General features: G+C 35.0%; 1 protein-coding gene across 4 annotated transcripts in view; it reads left to right on the top strand.

Annotated features, from left to right (window-relative positions):
* The window catches only part of Lin7a (lin-7 homolog A (C. elegans)), a 145,715-nt gene that overhangs the window by 91,939 nt on the left and 38,774 nt on the right, over positions 1 to 15,002 (top strand). For 3 of the 4 annotated variants that reach the window (XM_005374368.2, XM_005374369.2, XM_013517946.1), the window contains 2 exons: positions 5,420 to 5,491; positions 7,749 to 7,958. In XM_005374368.2, coding sequence (XP_005374425.1) covers positions 5,420 to 5,491; positions 7,749 to 7,958 — 282 coding nt within the window. Of the gene's footprint in view, positions 1 to 5,419; positions 5,492 to 5,566; positions 5,644 to 7,748; positions 7,959 to 15,002 lie in introns of those variants that run through there. The other variant, XM_005374370.2, reaches the window with a different exon arrangement.

The raw sequence follows: 15,002 nt of genomic DNA, 5'->3' as shown, positions 1-15,002 counted from the left end.
GTTGATTATATGCACATTCAGGACAAGGAGGGAAAGATGGGAAAGGACAACACTGCCCAAAAGAGGCAGCATCTGTCCAGAGGCTTCTCTCTATCTGCACCTGAGTGTTCCTTAGGCAGAACTGGGTCATGTGCCCAGGCTAATGAAATGGCGCTTGTGCAATGTGATCCCACCTAGCATCTACCTCATTTAAAAATTTTAAGTGACACCAAAATACTATTCAGTAAAAGAACAATCAAAATTTAGATTTAAATTCAAAGAAAATTTTTTAATTCACTGCCATCTGAGCATCTATAGTCTAAAGGTATCATTCCAATGCTCAGTTAAGTGTTCATGGAATGATAATAGTAGAAATAATAACTATTATAACTGTTATAATAAGAGAATAATAAGAATAGTGGGTCAGGTTTATGAAACCATGTACTTTATCTTCTTTGCCTGCCTCTTTGAAGATAGGATTTTATATAATAGCAAATTAAGTTACACAGGTGGTAGGTTGTTTATAGTCTCGTACAAAGGGGATCCAAGATAAGTCTCACAAAATAGATTCTCCCACTTCTCTGTAGCAATCAGAATGTTCAAGGTCAAGAATACTATGCACTAGAAAGTTTACACTGTGATAATCTCTGGCTTTTATATTAATGAAAGCACAAAAGCAAAAATCCTATGCTACAATTTTAGCTGTTTACCTTAAGTGTTGCAAAATAGGAGTGCTGTTATAAACTTGGCAAATACACTGAAGTGAAAATGAAGCTTTTACTTCAGTTTTACTTGTTATTCTCTTAGTGATAACATTTCCATCCAGAAAAGTAATCTATTTGCTTTATAGAATAAAGAAAAGTAAAATGTATATCATCCACTTAAAAATTTTAAAATAACCACTTTATATTAAAGACTAATGTTCTTTCAAAGTTTTAGACACAGCACTATTTTATCTTTCATAATTTAGCCCAGATGTTTTACACATAAGCTAGAATATCTCCAAAATGAATGTTAGCAGAACAAATGAACTTTCTGGACAACTCACTCGAATTCTGTTGCTTTATTCAATTGTTCTATCTTTGTAAATTTTCTTTAGCTTGGAATAAATTCTAAATATGCAAAATGCAATTGAATCTGTGAGCTTTGTTTAAGGGTAGAAAATTGCTGTTGTTGAAATATAATATAAAACACTGTACTACAGTTTCTGTCCATGACTTGATTTGTACTGAACTTTGAACCCACCCTATCCAATGGATTGTGTTTAGGAATGCTATAGCTGAAGTTCATCAGAAATGTGGTACCCAAAAGATTCAGGGGACTCTAAGCCCCATTGCCCCTCATGGAAGTTCATCTAACCATTTCCTCTTTTCCCTTTAAGAACGCTATCAGGGTAGCTGATAAAATAGTTTTGCTTTCCATGACAACCTTCTTCAAAATTTTATAAGTGTCCTTGAAAATTAAGATTGACAGGGATACATTCTGCCCCTTAGGAAATGAAAGAATAAAGAGGTTCATAAGGTGACACAACTAATGGAACAAAATTAAGATCTTCAGACTTTAGCCTGACTCTGTAACCAGACCATGCCCTGTTAATCTCACATGTGAAGCCCAATAAATCAAAATCTATTGGATTTTATAGGAATAAAAGATGTACAACAATAATGGATTTATGTCACATAATTTTAGTTTATTATTATCATAGAGGGAAGTTGAAATACTATTTCACTTCCATTTGGAGTAATAAATGGGGTGGTTTCAGAATTGTTCTTTTGTATATTTGTAGCCACTATACACACACACAAACTCATATATATCTTGTATATACTTTATTATATATATAAAATACAAGTATGTAGATACTAGTACTTAAAATATAAAGACATGATCATAATATTGACAAGTTTTTTTACACATACTGCCAAAATGTTCATATTTTGCTATATGTATTAATATAAGAAAGACTCATATGATTGAAAAGAGGAATGATTTTGGAGGCAGCTAGATACAAGTTTATGTAGCAGTTCTGTAACTAATGAGGTGTGTAGTCACAAGCATATCAGCATCTCTGAGGTTCTCTCTCTTTGTGTATAGAGAGCCTGAATGATGTGAGAAGTAAATGAACTTGTGGTTATAAAAATTTGGCCCAAATAAATCCTCACTAAATGTATACTTTTACTTTCCCCCAATAATTATTTATGGAACATTTACAAGAACTCTTAGTGCTATACAAGTGTGTTTTAATGGCTTACTAAGTACAGCATATAAAAAAGATAAGATGTAACTTGATTCCTCAGATCAAGTTTTCTCAGTGTCAGCACCAGTGAAAATTTGCAGGTAGATCTTTGGCAGGGTGCACCTCCCTGTGTGTGGAGAGCAGCTCCCTGCCCACTAAGTATCAGATGTCCTAGGGCACCATCTTCCTCCTGATTTGTGACAACTGAAATGGCTGCACACATTGCCAAATAGCTCTTGTTGAGATATCTGTATCTCTCCAATTGAGAATTTCAGCCTTTGATCAAATTTTGTGAAGAATATTCACAGACTGCTTGTCCTAGGAGATTCTCTGTAAATGATCTCAGAGAGAAATGAGATGAGAACAGTTTAAAAATAATGACAAAAATAGCAATGGCTAATTTTTGGTTAGCTTAATACATGTGGCAGACTGTTCTGATTCAACCCTCATGAAAGACTTACAAGTTAATTATGATTTTAAGAACAGAGTTTTTAAATGAGCAACTTGAGCTCCAAAGAAATCAAGTACATAAAAGACTAACATCCTACACTTAGATTAGTGCCACAGCCTGGATGTGTTCCAAGCTATCTCTACAGCCTGTGCAATTATTAGACAGCACTGCCCCCTGCGTACCCCAATTTATAATTGAAAAATCAAATCTAAATGTTAAGAATAATTATTCTTAATTGGCGGTATTCATTAGGTATTTACTTTATCTCAGGGATCTACAAAATTACCTCGTGTCTTCAATTGATGTAAGCTCCTAGTTATTTGCTAAATGATTGTTCTCATAAACATCCTTAAACACAAGCAGACAAGCCACTATCCTTGGAAAAATTAGCAAAATAACAGCAAGGCAAATTCAGATGGTCAGGAACTGAGGAGAGACACTACTCTTCTTAAGGGAAGCAGAAAACATTGAAAAGGAGATGCAGTGCTGAATTAGAACTTTAATTATCACATTAACCTTAGATAAATAAGTGTGTGCGGGATGAAAAGGCATTTTACACTGAATAAGAAGAATGTGCAAAGGTCTGGACACCTAGGAGGGCGTGATATGTTTGGAGAATGATGGGAGTCAGGATACAGAGGTAGGAAAATAATGCTAGAGAGAGGGCAAGGTTTTGCATTATTATAACTGATCTGACTCCAGGAGGCATTTAATTTTGTTACCTTTACTGGAAGTGCAGCAGAGCATGTGCATCACAGTTGTGACATGGTTACGTAGGTACTTGACAGTGACAACTGAGGTGAATAGTGTTCGGTGGTGGAGAGACACTCCAGACACTAGTACAGCACTTTCTGCATGCGATAATAATTTAAGGTGGAATGGTGGGTCAGATATGAGAGTTTCTGTTAATAAGAGAAGCTGGGTAAGGAATATCCTCCTCTTAATGGGCTGTTAGAGCAAATAAATAGAATTATTTACAGAAGTGCTGTCTCTACAAACCAAAATAATGTACCTTCACAGAAATAATGTAGCAAAAGGTCTGGCAGCTTTCTGGTCACCTAGAGAATTTGTAGTAATACATTGCAGATGTCATAGTTGATCTGGAAACCTGTTTTCATCTCCGTTCAGATTTTCCATATAATTTGAACACCCCAGTTGTTTAGTGAAGGTCCAAAACTCCAAGGTAGATTCCAAATTATAGTCCTCAATGTTTAGTTCAGACCACTTTGTCTATTTCCTTCTGATCAGATCACCTGGGAAAGGTGACCCAGAGGAGAGCTAGCCACGTGTATTTGAGTGATAACGAGGCAGCCAAAAATGTTAGGAAGACATTAGGCCTACATGCTAAAGAAGCAGTTGTTTAACTGATGAATTAATCAGATTTCAGATTCACTGTCACGACCTGTGACTTAAACATTTGAAATAAGATTAATTGAAAGAGCAAAACCACCTATTTAAACCTTAATTACAGTTTCTCTACTTTATTCCTTATTGAAATAGCTAATGAGTCACTCTCAAAAAAATACTTCAGCATAATACCAAGTGGATTTTTATCTCCATGCATTATTCAACAGATTCTTACAACCCTTATTACTCAAATTCAGAATGACCATATAGCACAACATACTTGACCTTTCTTTTGTAGTTTTTCCAAATATCTTCTCCAAACTAAACCTTTAAAAATCACTCTTAATACTTCAGTTCACTTAAGATGAACATTTCATTTCACAACGGATACAGACTTCATATTCTCATCCCCAGAAGTTCCAAAGGAAAATATTTGATCCACCTTGTTTCATAACATTTATTTTTGTGTCTAAAATCAAAATTAGTAGTGACATCTAATATTTAAGGAGTGATATTAGGATCCAGATGCCTTTGAGGTGCTATTTCAAATGAAAATGACCCTACCAAATAAATATTCTTCAGCCATTTTTCAGGTGGATAGAAAGTAGGGTAACATAGTGAAACAAGACTTTCTAGTTCCAATTATCCTGTAATGTTCAAACATAAGTCTGTGTTATGTTTAGTGAGCAAAACCTGTATGCTTTCTGTGTCATACTTCAGAGTCCAGATTTTAGCACCATCCTTTCTATTTCATCGGAATTTTAACATGTCCCCGTAGCTGATATATTGCCATGTTTTACTAGTTCTAAGAATCTCTTTCTTTTCTTTCCTGTGCCCTGGAATACTATTTTAATCTCTAAGCTTAAGCGATTTCATTGATTATCTTACCTGCTCCTATTAAAGCAAAATAGATTTGCAGAGTAGATTGTTATAAATGTACAAAATTTTGAATGTGAATCAGTAACAGTAACATACCTTCCAAAATGCTGGAGGTTGGCCCAAGGATAAGATAATTTGATCCCAGATTTGTAGAATATCAGCTTAGAACATTAGTTTTAAAGTATTTCAGGATTCAAGAATTAACTATGTACAGAACTTACTTTATACATAGCTACCACAACATATAATGGTAAAAAATGTTCACTGAAGAAATAGTTGTAATAAAACCAAATATAAAGTCTTTATATGTGATCAATATGGACAAATAAATCAAAAACTTATGACTAAATGTGATTGCCTTCCATACCCCAATTTGGTCCAAATCAGCAGGATATTAATTCAGATCTGTTTCACTTGTGATAGGACTTCTGTCTCTCTATGAAAACTTATTGTCCTGTCTGCAGTGCAAGAATTGATATTCCTAGTATTACTATTCTAACCCATTCTTTTTTATGTAAACATTTTAGGTATATCAATATATGCATGAAACGATAACTGTTAATGGCTGCCCCGAATTCCGTGCAAGGGCCACAGCAAAGGTAAGGTTTGTGTAACTTTAAAGAAATCCTTGACCCTGGTGACCTAGTAATTGACTGTGCGCGTGTGTGTTGCAGGTATTCTCGTGTGTACACTGTAAGAGAATTTAGACATCAGTGGCAGCCCAGAGTCTAGAACCATTACTACTTCCCAGGTAAAAATCCTAATGGAAAATTGAACATTTCTGCTGCTTCTGTAGCTTAAGAAAGGAGAATGATCTCATTAAAATCACTAAACGTCCATTTGGCACAAGCAAATCTACTGGTTCATTCTATAAAATACTACATGGTTTTCTGACACATTTCTCTGATCTGAAGGAACCCATGTCCTATTTGGTGCCTGGTTTATTTGCACAGGACTAAAGAGTTGATGTAAGTCAGACATGAACTCACCTAAACCCACTGATCTAGATTCTTTGTGTTCAGTGTAGCAGTGGGTAACTTGCTGAAGGAATGCAGCATTGACCTGCAGGGAAGGCTTGTCACCTTCTGTGGCAGTGACTGCATTTCCTCTTTAACAGCTCAAATTTGGAGATTACAGACAGCCTGCTAATGAAAATGATGCAGCAAGAGGATCATGAAATTTTCTGGAAGACAGTCCATTAGGAAAAAGTAATTTTCAATTAAACTGCCTGATGCAGTTTCATATACAAGAAGTATAGAAATATAATAATAGAACCTGACTTGTCTTTTAAAAGCTTTTATAGTTCTCATAATGTATAAGAAGCAAGAACCAGTGAAAATAATCAGAATTTTACATTTAATTCTTTTGTGTTGTATCACCTGTTGTTTGGTTTCTCTCTTGATTTTTTTTTTAGTTTTTCATTCTGTAACTGAACAGTGTAGATTCGTTTTTATTTTTTCTAACCCAGGCAAAAAGAGTGTTATTACCATCACATCATGCTTTGCTTGTACTGAAGTGGAATACACACAGAAAAGTGATCCCTACATGGTTTAATTAAGGGGAGAGTGAATTATGTAGTGTTTTACCATTCTCATTTCTTATTCATGTAGAACAGCAGGATAGCAGCATAATGTTGCAATAGCACAATATTTTCTGGTTGTTTCTGGGCTGTCTGCATTGCATCCATGTCAGCCATTAAAACTTTTGCATGACGACAAGGTTTGCATGAGCAAATGCATGTAGCTAAAACCAAGCCATTACTTCCATATCATTCACTATCTTTCACTTAATGCAGGCAGTAGCATAATGCTGAATTGATGTGATAATGCTGTGTGTGGAAAAAGAATGTACAGTTGTTGGGAATCGATATTTTCTGTGTTGAGTAAATCACTTCATAGTAGGCACCTGATCAACTGTGGTTAAGGCAGGTGATGGGAAGTGGAAAATAAGAAGCAGGCAGAGAATCTTTTCTTGAGTGGGAACGACACAAATGCTATTTTTTCTGTGGTGGGTGGGGACTAATGGTAAGTTGTTTTCTTGTGCTTATTTAAAGGAATTAACATGCATTTTAAAATCAAGTTATATCCATATTAAGTGATATTTTAAAATTTAGGTATAAAGCTATGGACTGTTTGTTTTGCCTGTGTCAATATAGGAGTTTAAATACAAAGGAAAATGTAGGCGAAAAAACATCCTATGCCAGATAAAAGGTTTCATGAAATAATATGGAATGTTGATAGGAAATAGCAATCTCTTTGAATCTATTGTTTCATTTTAATTTTTATTTTAGCTTAGGCATCCTGGATTTTAAAAAATATCTTAAATTGACAAAATCAATGGTCTGTCGATAACAAAATTAAATATTTACTCTCAAGAATACATGTACAAATGCTCTTCAGTTTATTGCTTATTAGCATTTATGTGCAAGCACCAAGTTAGACTGTGTGCTATACAATATATATATATATACACATATATATATATATGATAAAATCTGACCTTAGGGTGCCAGTAGTCAACATATGTACAAAATAATTATGGTCCTAGGTAATATATGTACTAAAACTCTCTGGAGGCCAGAAATAGGGTTTGCATCTAAGTGAGATGACTGTCAGGGAATTCCACTTGAAATGTTTGTCGTAAGGGATGAGCTCTAGAAAGCCCGGAATAACTGGGTGGGGCTTTACTGAAAGCCATTACAGATGGCATCTAAACCCAGACAGGCCCCTACCTTGATATTCTTCATTCACAGGAGATGCTATAAAAGTGTAAGAACTTGCTTCAGCTACCTGCTGCAATGCATCTGATCAGCCTTATTCCCTCATTTTATTACCAAAAGACCATCTTTTCTTTCAGGCAACAGTTGCAGCCTTTGCAGCTAGTGAAGGCCACTCCCACCCCCGGGTAGTCGAACTGCCAAAGACCGATGAAGGCCTTGGTTTTAACGTGATGGGAGGAAAGGAGCAAAATTCCCCAATTTATATCTCTCGCATCATTCCTGGAGGGGTGGCTGAAAGACACGGAGGACTCAAACGAGGAGACCAGCTGCTCTCTGTGAATGGTGTGGTAGGTTCCTAAAATAACTACTTACTTTTTCCCTAAGTAACTTCTCCCCCTACCCCTGCTATTACTGACGTCAATGTTGAAATCCTGTAACAGACCATAATTTTGTATCCAACTAGCTTCCTGAGTTTGATGGGTACTGAATCCATAAAAGCATAAATTTTATATTTTTATGTTTCATTTCATCTTGCTCAGGTATGATAAATACTAACTAGCTGACAAATCATTCAAGAAATGTTCCCAAATTATAGAATTACCCTTCCCCATAATACTGTAATTGAGGGGCTGGGGGTTTAGCTCAGCGGCAGAGCGCCTGCCTGGCAAGCGCAAGGTCATGAGTTTGATTCCTGGTACTGGAAAAAAACCAACAAAAAACAAAACATACTGTAACTGAATTAATGTTTGGAAATCATAATTTAAAGTTGCTAGAAGGAAATACACACATTTTTAAAGTAGAAGTCTTTGTAGTGTGTGTGCTTCTCATTTTAATTGAAAAAGAAGGATAATTTGTAATGTTTATGTACTAACACATGAAAAAAGAAAATGCACTCGCAATTTTAAGCCGTCTCTATAGCCAGAATAAAAATAGCTTTTTCCTAAAAAGTTTGATTACTTTGCCTATTTATCACAAGTTATAGTTTTCAAGTGACATTAAAGTAATTAAAATATATAACATTTTAAAGTAAAAGTACAAGGGTACATTTTTTTCAGTTGGACACCTTTGCCTGTGCATGAGTACAGGTATGATGAGTGCCTAAATAAACAGATTCATGTCCAGTAGAGTAAGTCTCTCTCCATGACTTTCACTTACACATAAATAATCAAAGAGAATAAATTTCAGAAATAAACACAGGGATAGATTAATGTTTACCTAACCAGTAACCTCAGATCTTCTCTAAGAACCTAAACTTTGCTGTGTGTAGTAGTGGGTGCCTATAATCACAGCACTCAGGAGGCAGAGGCCGGAGGATCACCATGAGTTCTAGGCCAGCAGTTCAAGGCCACAATGAACTACAGAGTGACACCTTTCTCAAAAATGAAGAAACAATAAGTAATAACACCAACCATTGTTGATTTCCTACCATCTTGTTTTGAAATTCTGTATCATTTTTATAGTTTTCGTGTTGTTTTGTTTTTGTCTTTGTGTTACTTTGTTTTTGTTACTTTGTTTTTGTTCTTTTCAAAATAAAAAAAGAACAAGAGGAAGAAAGAAAAAAAGAAAGAAAAAATTAAGGGAGGGAGGGGGAGGGAAGGAGGGAGGAAGAATGATGAAAGAAAGAAAGAAAGAAAGAAAGAAAGAAAGAAAGAAAGAAAGAAAGAAAGAAAGAAAGAGACCTAAAATATTATATAAGCTAGATTTGGGTTCTCTGTAGTTATATGGATTCATGATTAGAACATTTATGATTAGAACCAGAATAATATGGAATGTGATATTTAATTGGCAACTCATGAGTGAAATTCTTCTGCATTTACATCTTGAATTTTGTGTATTTGTTTTTTATTTTGAATGTGAAAAATAGTTTTATACTACTCAAAACATTTCATTTAATGGTGCAGTTCTCTAATGACCATCACACTTATCGGTTCACGAATATTTTATGTTATCTCAGCATTCCCAATCTAAAGTAACCATTTATTTCCATTTTTCTATGTGACAGTGCTTGCAAGATAAGCTTCTTTTATTGACCTTTCAGTAACTATAACTTTTTCACAGGATGTTTCAACTTGATAGTTCTAGAGCTGAACTTTCCGGTAGAGGGCTGTAGACCACTGTCACACAAATATGGTACACAGTCATTCTGCCTCAGGATATGAATTTATTTCCCTAAATACATTTGGTATAGGCTTAAAGTGGTGTAAGCTTAACAGCAGTAACATGTAAAAGTAACTAAGGATAGCAAAATATATTAAAAATAATTTTAATTATAAAAAGAAACAATATATATTCAGACATCAATTTAATAGGTAGTTGAGTTAGAACTGTGGGAGCTAGAGAACCTCTGTTTGACCCACACGTTTTGCAGGGAACACAGCTGTAGGCATTTCACAGCCACTGCCCCATCCCAGGCAATGACCTCGTGAGGACCGGGGTGGGAGCGGAGGCACAAGGGGTGTTGGAACAATAGAGTCAAACAGACAGAGTTCTACCCATCAATGTCCGTGCAATTATTGGTTAATATCTCCTACACCTTAGTTTTCTATAGGGAAGGAGGACTGATAACTGATAATAAGGGCACTGGTGAAAATTACAGGGGCAAAATATCTGTTAAGAATCGTCCCGTGATCATCTGGTCCTGCACTGCTCTGATAGGGAAGGGTGGCTACTGAAGAAGTTTGAGGGAATGAGATGAGCGGCTCCCATGACAATGGTTTTGCTAATTATGTACAAAATACAGTGTGTCATACAGCAAATTCTACTACACGTATAGGTCTGTTATAGCCAATAGTTATGAGCAAGAAGGTAATAATCAACTTTACTGTACAAGTGATAAAATCCCAGTTCTCTCTTCACACATGTGTTTCAGTCATAACCTTGAAATAAAAAGACTCACTTGAGTCAGATAAGACAACATTTCAAGGTCAGGATTTTATTTTCTTTGTGTTCAGTCTCAGAAAATCAGAAATCCTATGAAAACAACAATTGGAAATAGGACGGTTTAGTGAACAAACTTTGATACCATCTCCCTCCACGTCAATCCTGTGGTAAAGGCTGATGGACACTGTTAATGAAAGGTAGCAAACATCTCCAAAAGGTTTTAATAACCCACATATATTTAAAACCTATAACTTTATCAATTAAGTTCCATTTGTAACATATTGTGCTGGTTAGTAGGTCACTAATTTCATCAATGAAAATCAATTTCTGGCATTATTTTACTAATAAGCAATGTATTGTTTATTCACTGAAAGCAAATTTTCTTTTAACAGTAATGACTACAATGATGCTTTTCTGATATATAATGCTGACTGACCATTCTAGAAGTTTATTAAGTTTCTGAAGTTACAACTTAAAACATTGCACCTTCGTGTAACCAAAGTATATAGTATAATCTACTTATTTCAAAGGTAGTTTAGAGTAAGTTATATACATTTTCACAGTGCCTAATATTTATCAGGTATTCAATACGCAAATGGTCTGTTTAATTCTAGAATGTTGGATTTTTAATGCCAAATCCAGAAGTATTTTCCATAGAAATAATTCTAGGCAGGTAGTATTTAATGAAAAAACAAAACATTTTTTAAAAATTATGGCTCTGTAATGGATAAAGCAAAAAATAAAAAATAAAAGCAAATGATCAAATGATTTCTACCTTGAAAAAAGGTACCATTTAGGGAGACTAATATGAAAGATTTTTAGAATGTGTCCTCAGTTTAGAACAAAGTTTGGAAGGAAGTGATTTGGAGAACTGAAGAAGACTTTATTTTAGTATAAGAGCTGTGAGGATAATTCCCAAGTCTCCTACTTTAGGAATAAAATAATTTTCCATGGATCTTTAAACACCTGAAGAGACATCCTAATGATGTCCTTGTTTACTTTTATGTCTTGGGCGCATTGAGAAGGAATGTGTCATGATGTCTGGTGAAAAATAACATTTTAATACAGAACTGTTAACATAGAAGGTTAGACAATAAAGTAGATGGAAGGGGTAAAATCAATAAACAGAAATAAAGAAAAGGTACAGCAACAGAGAAATCGATTTTTCTTTCTTTTAGTTTCTTATAAGTCAAAACAGAAAGAAACCAGTTCAACTGTCATTGGGAGAATTTTTTCTCCTATTCCTGGGATCCAAAATAAATTCCCCATGGGATTTTTATAAATAAGACATTAAATCACCTAATGCAATTTTATGGAAAACACAGGGGTCTTTTGTGTAGTTTATAGGTACTTCTTAGGTCAACCCACAGCAAAAACTTACACCTGAATGCTGAATTAAAATATATCGTTAATAGGAGGTCAAAATGTTTCAGTTAGAATTTATATCTTTCTAATGATCTCCTTTTCACCCTTTCATGCTCAAGTGTTTTCTCAGCAATTCTGAGAAAAGAATCAAGGACTATATATAAGATTTCAGCCAGTGTGGAGGCAGCAGGGACAGCAAATATATTAAGTGATAGAGTCAGGATATAAAAAATTCAATACAGTGATACAATAGGCCTAATCTAATAAGAATCTGCATCAAGTCCTGCCCCAATATGGAGAAAACTAGCTGTGTATGTCCATCAGCAAAGAAAGAATTTTAAATATCAAAGCTTGAAAAAAAATATCCTAGGGCTATCAGTTGATTCCAAGAGTAATATAAAACAAATGGGTTAGGGTAGCAGCAACAAAACATGCTACTGTGATTGTAGGGACATTCATAAAAATTTGTTTGACAGAGCAAGGAAGGAGGTTAGTCCCGCTCTTGAGTGTGCTGTTTAGCCCACGTCCAACTGGATTCTGATGCAGTAAACATCCAAGAAAGCAGTCCTGTATGTGAGGAGCATGTTAAAGAGAACTTAAGTGTTGAGAGTAGAGAAGAGACTGTTTAGAGCAATAACCATCTTCCTCCCTCCATTGTTCAAGGCACCAGATGTCAGCCCAAGACCAGCGGGTGAAGATCACAAGCAAGGGCTTTTACACACGGAGAGGTAGCTAGATAAAGGCTGAGTCAGAACGTGATGTGTGTCCATCATCTGAAATTTTAATCAGAGATTAAAAGGTTGCCTGAAATGTCTTTCAAAATACGTGTACTGTATGCAAGTTGGCCCCAATGTCCCTTCTAACTCTGTGACTCTATGATTTTTGTGCCTTCAAATGGAATTTTGCTAAAAGTATTGTGCATCCCACCTCCTCTGCCTTATACTCTAAGACAGGAAAGTGATTCTGCCTACCTACTATCTTTGTACCCCATTTATGAGACTTATTTTTAAAGGAACAATTAATATTTAATTGATCACTCTTACATGCCTATATCTGGTTATCTGAGCAGCTACTTTGAAGATAACAATATGTAATACAACAACCATTGTTAATTTCCTATCTTGTTTGGAAAATCTGTATCATTTTTATATTTTTGTGTTGTTCTGTTTTTGTTTTTGTTATTTTGTTTTTGAGACATTTTTCTTGAACGGAAAGTGTAAAAATCTGCTACAATATACTTTTAAAAACATATTAATTATTGTACAAGTTATTACCAGTATTTGTACATCATATTCTCCCATTTGTTCCTCAAAAGAATTTCTCCTTTCTTCCCAAAAGGAAAGAGATGGAGGCAGAGAGAAAGAAAAAGAGAGAGAGAGAGAGAGATGGATAGACAGAAACAGAGACAGAGGCAGAGGGAGGGAGAGATTCACTTTCAGATACACACACACACACACACACACACACACGAAATGAATTTCAGTCTTTACTAAGATTATAACTGAAGTTTCCAAATGTAAAAAATGATCATTTTAAACCAATCCCAGTGCAATCTGACCAAGGTCTCTGGATTGTGCCAATATGAATGTCCTAGTTGCAATATTATTGTACAAAATACTAATATTGTGAGAAGCTGGGTGTCCTTATGCATTTCTTCTTACCTTTCTATAAATGTATAATTATTTGGTAATACCTGTAATTATTTAATAATACATTTTTACAAAGAGAAAGTCCAAAAGGTCAACCCCAAATGTGATACCTTAAAGGGACAGATGGCAGAAAAGACAGGTAAGGAGCAAAAAGGCAAGGACAGAAAGCTAAAATGTAAGCAAGAGAACTTTTAAAAATGACTTTAAAATGTCACACTGAGAGGAGACCTCCACTAGCTTCCGAGATCTACCATTGCTCCAGAGCACCCTGGCAGGGATATTGCAGTTACATTGGCCTAGCCCTGTAGTAAAATCTAAATAAAGCTGTTGATACAGTGTATGCACATTGCTAATTGATTTTTGAGCATAACAGATGAATGAATAAAAGTGTGGGGATGGAACAGAATAAATTGTGTCCCCGAATTTGGCTTCTGTCCCACTTTATAAATACCTATGCCAAGTTAGGGGTGAGTACTCACAGCCCAAATTAGTTTTGCAGAGCAGCTGTAAGGTGGAATGATGAAATAAAAATTAGAACTCTGGGATTGAGAGCTCATGTGAAACCATAGCATCCCAGAGTAGAAATCGGAATGAAAATCTTATTTGTCCATTATCTGAATAAAGAGAAAACATAACCAGATGGATTAGTTTTGTAATTTCTATGAATATGCTGCAACATTTCTATGAAGTTAAGTTCCACAGTAAAATGTGAACTCTGCTGGCGTCGATGATTTTTCTTCTTTGCCTTATCTCTTGTCTTAGAACAGTCCCTGTGCATAGTTAAAGCTCTACAAATGTTTGTTGGATGCCAGGTAGTACACTTTACATGATGAATTTATTATTTTCTTATAATGAACTTTTGTGGTAGGCACTATTGATATCATTTTCATTTTACAAATAACAACCTGAGAAAGAGAGAGATCCAATAACTTGGCCAAGTTCCTACCTGGCAAATATGGCAGAGCTGGAGTTTCTCAGTTGAGTCATAATTTAAGAGCTACTTAGTCATAATTTAAGAGCTAGTAAATGTCTTAGCCACAGTACTTTCATGTATGATACAGAAGAGGCTTCTTAACCTTTGTGGTTTATGTAAGTGCCATTTTGATGGAGGCAGGGTTAGCTGTTCTCAGTTAATTATGAGGAGTTTTGACATTTCCAGTGTTAAGAACCTCTCAAGATAGCAACATTTTGGAAAAATAGATTTCCTTTAATTCATTTTTTAAAATTTATCTTAAAAATAAAAGAGGGAAAATATATTAACAAACAGACATCCATTTACAAAATAGCATAAGAACAATACAAGCAATACAGAGATACAAAGTGATAGGAAATTAACAATGATTTTTGTATTATGTAGTGATATCTTCAAAGTGGTTTCTCAGGAAAACAAATAGAGACATACAAGACTGACCAAATAATTAATCACTAACCGTTCCTTTCAGTAAAGTGGTAGAAGTCAGTAGTACAACTATGTTAGCTATCCTGTATATACATACA

This window comes from Chinchilla lanigera, unplaced genomic scaffold (genome assembly GCF_000276665.1).
Source record: "Chinchilla lanigera isolate Chin_1 unplaced genomic scaffold, ChiLan1.0 scaffold00004, whole genome shotgun sequence".
NCBI classification, from domain to species: Eukaryota; Metazoa; Chordata; class Mammalia; order Rodentia; family Chinchillidae; genus Chinchilla; species Chinchilla lanigera.
The sequence above is the reverse complement of the archived record's forward strand: the minus strand, read 5'-3'. Positions and strand labels throughout refer to the sequence as shown.